Source organism: Cajanus cajan, chromosome 8, assembly GCF_000230855.2.
Source record: "Cajanus cajan strain Asha chromosome 8, NIPB_CcT2T_4, whole genome shotgun sequence".
In the NCBI taxonomy this organism is placed as follows: Eukaryota; Viridiplantae; Streptophyta; class Magnoliopsida; order Fabales; family Fabaceae; genus Cajanus; species Cajanus cajan.
The window spans coordinates 2240698-2249760 of NC_138524.1; the positions used below are offsets into that span (position 1 = coordinate 2240698).

Genomic DNA, 9063 nt, shown 5'->3' on the forward strand with positions numbered 1-9063 from the left:
TTTCAAAATTAAATATAACTACATGGTTAATGTCATTATTATTAGTATATATATATAAATAAAAATAAATAAATAAATAAAAAAGAGGTTAGAAATAGAAAGAAAGAAGAGAGAGAGCGGAAGTCAAAGTTGGAAGTCGCAAACAAACGGTAAAGAGAAAGGAGGAGAAATCCGAAATTTTGCAAGCTGTCGGGGACATATCCGTCTTTTCATCTCCACATCGCTTCATTCCAAGTGCTTAAATACTGCTGCGAAGCCGCCGCGTCTCTCTTCTCTTTTTTTTTTTTTTTTTCATTCTCCACTTTTCCGGTAACCGTCACCGGCGCGTAATGCTATCATCTGCGGAGCTTCCTTCGCATCGATTGCGGCGCGGTGGGATGTAGTTTTGGCTGGTTGGATCGGTCGGGGGGAATGGGGAGAGCGGCGGTGGGAGTGGCGGTGGGGGTGGCGGCGGTGGCGTGCGCGGTGGCGGCGGTGGCAGTGGGGCGGAGAATAAGGAGCAGGGGGAAGTGGAAGAGAGTGGCGAGAGTGTTGAGGGAAGTTGAGGAAGGGTGCGAGGGTTCGGTTGGGAGGCTGAGGCAGGTGGTGGATGCTATGGCTGTTGAGATGCACGCAGGGTTGGCTTCTGAAGGTGGTTCTAAGCTCAAAATGCTTCTCACATATGTTCATACTCTCCCTAATGGGTAATCTAATTCATTTTAATCCTTTCTTTTCTTCGTTGCCGTTTAATCATTCTTACACACTCATTCACTCGTCTTTTCTTTCTTGCCACTGGGATTTTGCTAACTTGTCAATCTTTGATTGGAGCATTTAGATTTCTACAATAGTATAATGTTTTCGGCTTCCTTTCGCGTACCTTTTTATTAGTTAATATTAATAATTAACTAAATATTTTTTTTAAAAAATAAAATTCCAAAATAGAAATAATAGATATTTAATAATAGTCAGTGATTTTAATCGAAAAATATAAATGATTACATAGATAAAATAGAATTAAAATATATGATCACCAAAGCCACTGCGTATTCTCTCTTTTTTTTTTTTTTTTGTATACGATGGAAGAATATATATATTATAGCATAATTACTTATTTTTAAGTTAAATAAAATTTTCGTTTTTTTGCCTGTAAAAAATGTTTTTCTAATTTTTGATTTTATTTTTGGTCTTTGTATTTTAAAGAAACAATACAGTTTTAATAATCCCTCTCCTTAGGACTAAAAACATGTGTAATGACTAATTGTTAAATATAGAAATAGAAATTGAAAATGAATATCTTTAGGGACTAAATTAAAGAGTTATGATATTTTCAGCGACTAAAAGTATATTTTTTAAAAAATATATTTGTTTTTTTTCTGTTTCCGGTCCTATTATGTTTCGTTGTTATATTGTTTTGAAATATTTAACATTTGTCAATTTGTTCCTTTGACTTTATGTGTTTCGTGTATCCTTTTGTTGTTTGTGTGGAAGCTTTCGAGTATCCTTTGACATTGTTCGTATATTCTGACCGTTTTTTTTTTTTTTGGCATTATTCCTTGGGTATTCATTCTTAGTTAGAATTGATTGGTCTACTGGGATTTTTTGTTTTTAAACAGAACATTCTCTGTATTCGACACCATATGTATGGTTTAGTACTGTACTGTTTTGAGAATTTGACATGTGACGCATAGTTCATATAATATACCAGATAGTTTTAAAACTTTAGAAATGGTTCCTAAGTTCTTGTGCTTTACTGGGAATCTGGGTCAAGATTCACCCGGTGGAATCTAGAGATATGCTGCTATAAGTATGACTGTATGAGCATTTAGTTAAATGAAGGAAATGTTTGCATCTTATCAACATGTTTTAGCATGCCTTTTTAACTGATTAAGGAATCTGGTTGATTTGTTTGTATCCACGTACACGTTTGATGGCTGCATGGATTAAATACTAATGTACTATGTACGTATTATTCTTTGATTAGGACTGAGAAAGGAACATATTATGCACTTCATCTTGGGAGTACAGATTTTAGGGCTTTGCGGGTTCATTTACATGGTCAACAATCTTCTGTCTTGGAACATGAAGTAGAGCAACAGCCTATTCCCCAACATCTCATGACCAGCACAAGCAAGGTGACTTGCTCTCTCTCTTTTGTGTGTGTGTGTCTTCTTTTAGTGCAGTAGAATATAATTGATTTTGCTGCTTGCAGGATCTCTTTGATTTCATTGCTTCTTCATTAAAGGAATTCATTGAGAAAGAAGGCAATGGTTCTGAGCTTTCACCGGACAGAAGAAGGGAACTGGGATTCACATTTTCTTTCCCTGTGAAACAAATGTCTGTTTCCTCGGGCATTTTAATAAAATGGACGAAAGGGTTTTCAATTGTAGATATGGTTAGTCAGTTGGCTTTCGAGCACTTTCATTATGAAAAGTTCTATTCATATGGATCTTGTGTATAAGAAACAATTCTTGTATATTTTTCATGATCGATCTCGGTCACGAACTTGTATGGTGATTTGTGGGCTTGATCTTGAATTAGTATCTTTTTTTACTTTATATATATATATATATATATATATATATATATATATATATATATATTCTTGTATTTATTTTCTAGGTTCAAAATACTCAATTTTTTAAGTGGTAGCAATTAGTTATTGATTTAGGGTAAATTCTCCTAGCTCCATTACTCTTTAAAAATTGTTACTTGTGTATCTATTCCTTCCATAAGTTACAACATAAATAGGAAAAAAATTATTCAAGTTGCATTTGGTCTTTCGGTATCAGTGAAGTAAATAGCAAAGGTATATATTTGAATAATATGACAAATATTGAGTGCAAAAACTGTTTGTTGTCAGGAAGGAATAGATGTTCCTGCATGTTTGCAGGAAGCATTGGCACGAAAAGGACTAGACATGAGGGTGGCTGCCCTGGTAAGGACGTTCTTTCTTTGTCTTAAGGCTATGATTCATTTTGCATTTTTCTGCTTTGTTACCATCAAAATTTATGCTTCTATTTGTTGTCATTGTCATGCAAGTGGGGTCAATTTCCCATATCATTCTTCCTTTAATAATTTAGATTGTTCTATGATATATTCTTATAGAATGTCAGAATTTTGCAAACTGTTACCATTATGTTTATCTCCATGCTGCCTCTCTTCTGGAAGTTTTACTAACTATTCCTGCATGACTTTGTTTAGTGATGAGGAAATTATATATTATTGCATCTCAAAGTTGTTATTGTCGTTATTGTACTGCTTTCTATTGTTGCATTTACTCTTTTTTTTCTTCCTAAACACCACTCTTTTTTTTCTAAACACCAAGCATTCTGTTTTAATTTAGAGGATATGATTTTTAAGTCCCTAATTTTATATTAGGAACAGAGAGTACTGTCATGTATAATAAATCCTTTAGGTTTCATTGCATTGCTTAAAACATGATTTTATGATAATTTTAATCAGGTCAATGACACTGTTGGAACATTAGCTCTCGGCCACTATCATGACTCAGATACTGTTGCTTCTGTAATAATTGGCACTGGTACCAATGCTTGCTATTTGGAAAGGGTTGATGGTATCATCAAGTGTCAAGGTCTTCTTACAACCTCAGGATACATGGTATTGCTCCTGTTTTTTCTTTTCACTTTTAGTTATTGTCTATTGTTGAGAACTGATTATAACTCCTGTTTATTAGGTTGTAAATATGGAATGGGGAAACTTTTGGTCGTCTCATTTGCCAAGAACATCCTATGATATTGATTTAGATTCCGAAAGCCCTAATCCAAATGATCAGGTTAGGTTCTGCTGTTCATTAATCCTGTTGCTTGATTTAAGATGACTCAGATTTTGGAGATCTTGATGTAGGGTTTTGAGAAAATGATATCAGGAATGTATCTTGGTGACATTGTGAGGAGAGTCATTCTCAGGATGTTGCTAGAGTCAGATATTCTTGGACCTATTTCTTCCAAGCTTTCAATGCCTTTCATACTGAGGTGTGTACTGAATCTCAGTCATGCACTGTGAATATGTAGACAGACTAACAGCCGAACAGGAATGTATATATTATTCAACATTGCTATGGATATCCATCTTTGTTTGATCAACTATGCTGATTATAAATGAATCCTATTTTGATTTTCTATTAGAAGTTAGGATTTCATTTATTTATAACCAATTTTAGTGCCTCATACATGGTTGATCAATTATTTCCTTGTGTCATATTTCAGGACTCCTATGATGGCAGCCATGCACGAGGATGATTCTCCTGACTTGAGAGAAGTAGCAAGGATCCTTAAAGACATCCTTGAGGTAAAAAAAGTCTGACCCCATATCTTTTGTCCTCAAATGCCTGTTAAGTCTAACAACCATCCCTTATGTTTGGCTTGTGCTGTCTCAGATTCCTCAAGTTCCTTTGAAGTTAAGAAAAGTTGTGGTGAAGGTGTGTGACGTGGTGACTCGCAGAGCTGCGCGATTGGCAGCTGCTGGTATTGTTGGCATCTTGAAGAAGATTGGTAGGGATGGAAGTGGTGGCATTACAGGTGGTGGACGTCGAAGTGATGTGAAAATGAAAAGAACAGTTGTGGCAGTTGAAGGAGGTTTATATTCTGGCTACACATTGTTTAGAGAGTACTTGCATGAAGCTTTGAATGAAATATTGGGGGAAGATATTGCTAAGCATGTGATACTTAAGGTCACTGAAGATGGATCGGGCATTGGAGCAGCACTGCTTGCTGCCTCGCATTCATCTTATAATGTGGATACAGCAAAGATGCTATAAGTATATATATATTTTATATGTATACGTATAATCCTGTAAATCAGAAAGGAATATTTCCCTCTTTTCAATATCTGTATTCTGTATAAAGGAGGTTGTCTATTCTTTGTTAAGATCATTAATATTAATATTATTCTTGTCAATTTTTTTATTCACTGAATAGTATTAGGAAGTCTTCAATGTATTAATTTCTTGTCAAGTTTGGACATGACACAATTGGATTAAGAAATCTTTAATTTGGTTAAAGAAAATTATTTATTACAGTACTTTGTGTAATTATTATTCTTTAAGTAGTGTGCATTATCTTCTTAAAAAAAAAAATAATGAGACTGGTGAAAAAAATTTGTTTATATTTTGAAAATTAAAAATTGATCAAAATAATATAGTACTTATAATGTATTTTAAAATGATTTTTTGATCCATTTTTTGAATAAGAATATGAATCAATTTTTTGTGACACGAACATAACCATCCTAGTTAGTCCATCTGACCTTGTGTTCATTTTTATCTGCATGCTACGAAAGGTAATGTTTGAACTTTGGATCGTTTTCCTTTCATCTATTTTTCGAAAATGGATCCTCTCCCATTGCCACCATTTTCGTCAAATTTTCAAGAGAAAATGCATTGACTTGAGAAATTCTTCCAATAAACAAATTCCAACAGCATGTTTGTCTCTCCATTATGGAAATGAAACTCGATTCGATTTTCGAAACAAGATAAACAGCTGAATTTGAGTTTGACACGAAATAAGGGACACATTGAATGATAGTAGATTATTACATTATTTGGATCAGAGGTAAAAGATTACAGCGAGTGCAAATAATGGTGAAATCAACTCAAAAACAATTAATTATTGCTTTAAAAATCTATTCTGCAAGTTACCAAACATAACATGCACTTTTACTTGAATGAAAATCTATTTTGCATGCATTGATGTCTACAACATCCCCATCATATCATGTTTTACACAATAAGAAAAACTCATGTCTAGGAACTAATAGGCTATATCGTATCATATTAGAGTTTGGCCGAATTTAACTTCAAAACTAGCTTAGTTACGAGGGCATTAACTATATTTCTGATTAATGTAATATTGCAAAACATTTTAGTTAATTTAGTTTGGTTAATTAATTTTTAATAACAAATAATTGGTTTATATATTGGACGTGTAATCTTTAAAAAATCGTAATCAAATTATCTTCTGAGCTAAAATCCGTCAGTAATTAATTATTAATATAAAAACCATAATTAATTATATGTAAGAGTTTCTTTAATTTTTAGCCTTTTATTAATTTTTGTTCTCAATTATTTTTTCTCTTTTGATTTAGTATCTCTTCATACTTATTATTTCATTAAGTATATCTGCATCCACAATTTTAGTTAAATTTTAAAGGTATTTTTTTATTCATCAAAATCATATTAACCGTATCAAAATTTGAACCTAAAATTACGTGATTTCTACCATTAATCTGACCTTAGTTCTAATAACATTTTTATATTATTATTAGTTGAAATTTATATCACTAAAACTTACATAATTATGTAATTTTTCATGAATTTTAACTAATAATAATTTGTTAGAAAATATATCGCATTTTTCTAAATATCCTCTCAGCACATACTGAGGAAGATCCATTCATGTTTTAAGCCTAAAAAACATCATTTTCTTCTACTTTTTCAATTAATTTTTTGAAACCGTCATGTTTGTCATAGAATGTGACTTTTTAGAATAATTTCTCCTAGAATGTGATTGTATAATATTAATGCTTGATGCGTTTGGTGGTGCAAGCAATGGCAATGGCCTCGCAATTTTTTCAGTGTGCCTGCCAATTAATAGAGTCTATTGGCCACGCTCGAATTTTCAAAAAAAAGCTGTTTTTTATTTTTTTATGACCTTATTTTTCTAAACTTTCTTTTAATGATACATATAGCTATCTTTTGAATTTTGCTCTAAAATTTAGTGTGCTGGTCTTTTCATGATTTTAGAGTGTTGCTCACAAAATCTAAGTCAATTCTGAGTTAATAGAAAAAAGTGAATTCATGGGTGAAAATAATAGGAGGGAAAAGATTATAACGTTAAGTTAATAGAAATGATAATTAAGAAATATGGTATGAATAAAAAAAGATAATGAAGCTATTTAATTTAGGCAACAACGTGGAGACTGGAGGATATGCAAATGACAGAAAAATCCTATTTTAAGTTTTAAACTTTTAATTATTCCTGTTTTAAAACTTTTCAAACATACAACGACAATTTAGTGAATACCTTCCCATGAATAAAAAAAAATCGTACAAAGGTTGAGATAAACTTATAACAAGTTTTGGAAGGATTTTTAATTTGAAAATCGTAATAGTTTAATAGTCATGAGTAAAGTTTTACAATTATCGCTTGTAATTGTAAAAGAATTTTAGCATTTTTAAATAAGTTTTTCATGATAGTTTATGAAAATAATTTTACAACTTCTATGAAAATAAATAATTATGTATTTTTTTATGATTGTTAAACTCATGTTTAATACCCCTCCTATACCCGGTAGAGACCTAGTTGGTTTGGGCTGATGAACGAAAATTAATAACATAAATTCACAAAGAGAATTGACTGAAAAACAAATCCTTTAACTTTCACTTTGATTTGTAAAGAAGATAAACAATGGTTCGTAATTGTAAGAAAAAATAAAGCAGGCCCATCATAAAAGGACACCTAAAAATAAGTATGGCTTCAATCCTTTCTCTTCTCCGAAGCAGACAGGAATGGACCTTATCTCTCTCAACATTCATCAATTTGCAGATTTGTACAACTTCTCCACCATCTTCCTGTACTCTGTACAACACATCACAAACCTATATTAGTTTTAGCCCTTTAAGAATTCAAAATCCTCACCAATTATATTTTAAAGATGAAGCATGTATTAATGTGTGTTACCTTCTTGATTGCTCCAAAGCTGTGCTGCTTGTGGATTTAGTGGTGAACTAATGTTTGGCTCTAAATTATGAAGAGAAAAAAAAAAGTGAGAACAAAAAAATAACAGGGGAGAACATTATTCATAAAGAGAATTTTCAAGTTATTACCTCCAAGCAGACTTTGGATAGATAGAAGAATTGTTCTGACATCATAAGCAGATGACCATTTATCCTATAAATAAACGAAAATCCCTAATATCAGAATATTACAGTGTGGCAATGTAAGAACTAAAAACAAAATTAATTAATATATGATCAACAAAATAAAAATGTCACATCACATCACATTACCTGGAGTATGTCCAAGCATATATTGCCATGCACATCCACATTGGGGTGGAAGCATGTTGTTTCAAACTTGACTTTTGGAGACTTAAAAGGGTAATCATTGGGAAATGAGAGGGACAGCTTATACTCTGTGCCTTCAAACACTGTATCTTTGCTTCCTGTTATTGTTCCTTTCCAGAAGAATATGTTGTCCTCCTCAGGAAATGCAGATATTCCAGAATCTCCACTCATCTAAATATCAACCCACAAAACAAAAAAAATAATTAAAAAAAATGAATTTTTTTCTTACAATTAGACAAAACAAATTAAATCATTCATTGAAATGAATATGCTAAAGCCAATTGTATATCTTTCTTAATTACCATCAAAGCCATCAATTCAGATTGCAACCTGTTTAACAACACAAAACAAAAAACGAATTAGACATGAAAAAAAAATCATAAAAGAGAGAAAACTATGTGATTATAAGAATTAAAAACCTTCTGAGAACAGATTGAGAATCAACAGTCTTGGCAGGAGGGAGAGGCTGCTTTGTGGAAGCAATGATATTGGGTTGAGCAGTTTCAGTAGTGTTCCCATTAATGGTATTAGTGGTGGCCATGTGGTATGATTAAAAAAATTTGATTTTCAGAGAGAATGTGAAGAAGGAAGTGATCTTTAATCTTAATCTTCCTTCTTTGCAAAAGGTGGAGAAGAAGAAGAATGGTGAATGAGAATGAGAAAAAGTGTGACTTAAAAGGTTGTGCTAGCCGTTGAGGAAATCAACAACTCAAATTGCTGAATGATTTAAATAATATGAACGTTAGAAGAGAAGGGACACACAAGGTAACAACGCAACGGCTAATTGTCACAAAAGACTTTGCCACTTCAAAGACGCCCTCCTCCAACCCTACTTTGCTTTCCTTTTGGATCTACATTATTTTTTTATTATTATTTTATACAACACATATTTTATATTTTCTCTGAACTGATCACATATTATATTAATTGGTTGTCAGCGTACAACTACTCTATATTATCGCAATGTTTTTTTTAATTAAAAAAATTTGATAAAGGAAACA

The 9063-nt window shown here is 32.2% G+C and overlaps 2 protein-coding genes across 2 annotated transcripts; one reads left to right on the forward strand and one right to left on the reverse strand.

Moving 5' to 3' along the window:
- Nucleotides 1-175: 175 nt before the first annotated feature.
- LOC109798736 (hexokinase-3) lies at nt 176-4908 on the forward strand. Its single transcript, XM_020359115.3, has 9 exons — nt 176-683; nt 1961-2111; nt 2189-2371; nt 2840-2914; nt 3442-3597; nt 3674-3772; nt 3844-3971; nt 4206-4287; nt 4376-4908. Exons 1-9 carry the CDS (start codon nt 412-414, stop codon nt 4754-4756), a joined length of 1527 nt encoding a protein of 508 aa, XP_020214704.2. The 5' UTR covers nt 176-411; the 3' UTR covers nt 4757-4908.
- A 2440-nt stretch (nt 4909-7348) lies between these two features.
- Nucleotides 7349-8836, reverse strand: LOC109799012 (ubiquitin-conjugating enzyme E2 19). The gene is made up of 6 exons (XM_020359486.2): nt 8482-8836; nt 8365-8392; nt 8006-8233; nt 7823-7886; nt 7677-7736; nt 7349-7574 (listed from the first exon to the last, which is right to left on the reverse strand). Exons 1-6 carry the CDS (start codon nt 8601-8603, stop codon nt 7531-7533), a joined length of 546 nt encoding a protein of 181 aa, XP_020215075.1. The 5' UTR covers nt 8604-8836; the 3' UTR covers nt 7349-7530.
- Between the last annotated feature and the right edge of the window lie 227 nt (nt 8837-9063).

Bases quoted from the DNA above. Each gene is read 5' to 3' on its own strand.
- LOC109798736 (XM_020359115.3), top strand. From the start codon at position 412: ATGGGGAGAGCGGCGGTGGGAGTGGCGGTGGGGGTGGCGGCGGTGGCG. The intron at 684-1,960 runs GTAATCTAATTC...TTCTTTGATTAG, and splicing joins GTTCATACTCTCCCTAATGG to GACTGAGAAAGGAACATATT. The intron at 2,372-2,839 runs GTTAGTCAGTTG...GTTTGTTGTCAG, and splicing joins GGTTTTCAATTGTAGATATG to GAAGGAATAGATGTTCCTGC.
- LOC109799012 (XM_020359486.2), bottom strand. From the start codon at position 8,603: ATGGCCACCACTAATACCATTAATGGGAACACTACTGAAACTGCTCAA. The intron at 8,393-8,481 runs GTTTTTAATTCT...GTTGTTAAACAG, and splicing joins TCTCAATCTGTTCTCAGAAG to GTTGCAATCTGAATTGATGG. The intron at 8,234-8,364 runs GTAATTAAGAAA...GTTGATATTTAG, and splicing joins CTGAATTGATGGCTTTGATG to ATGAGTGGAGATTCTGGAAT.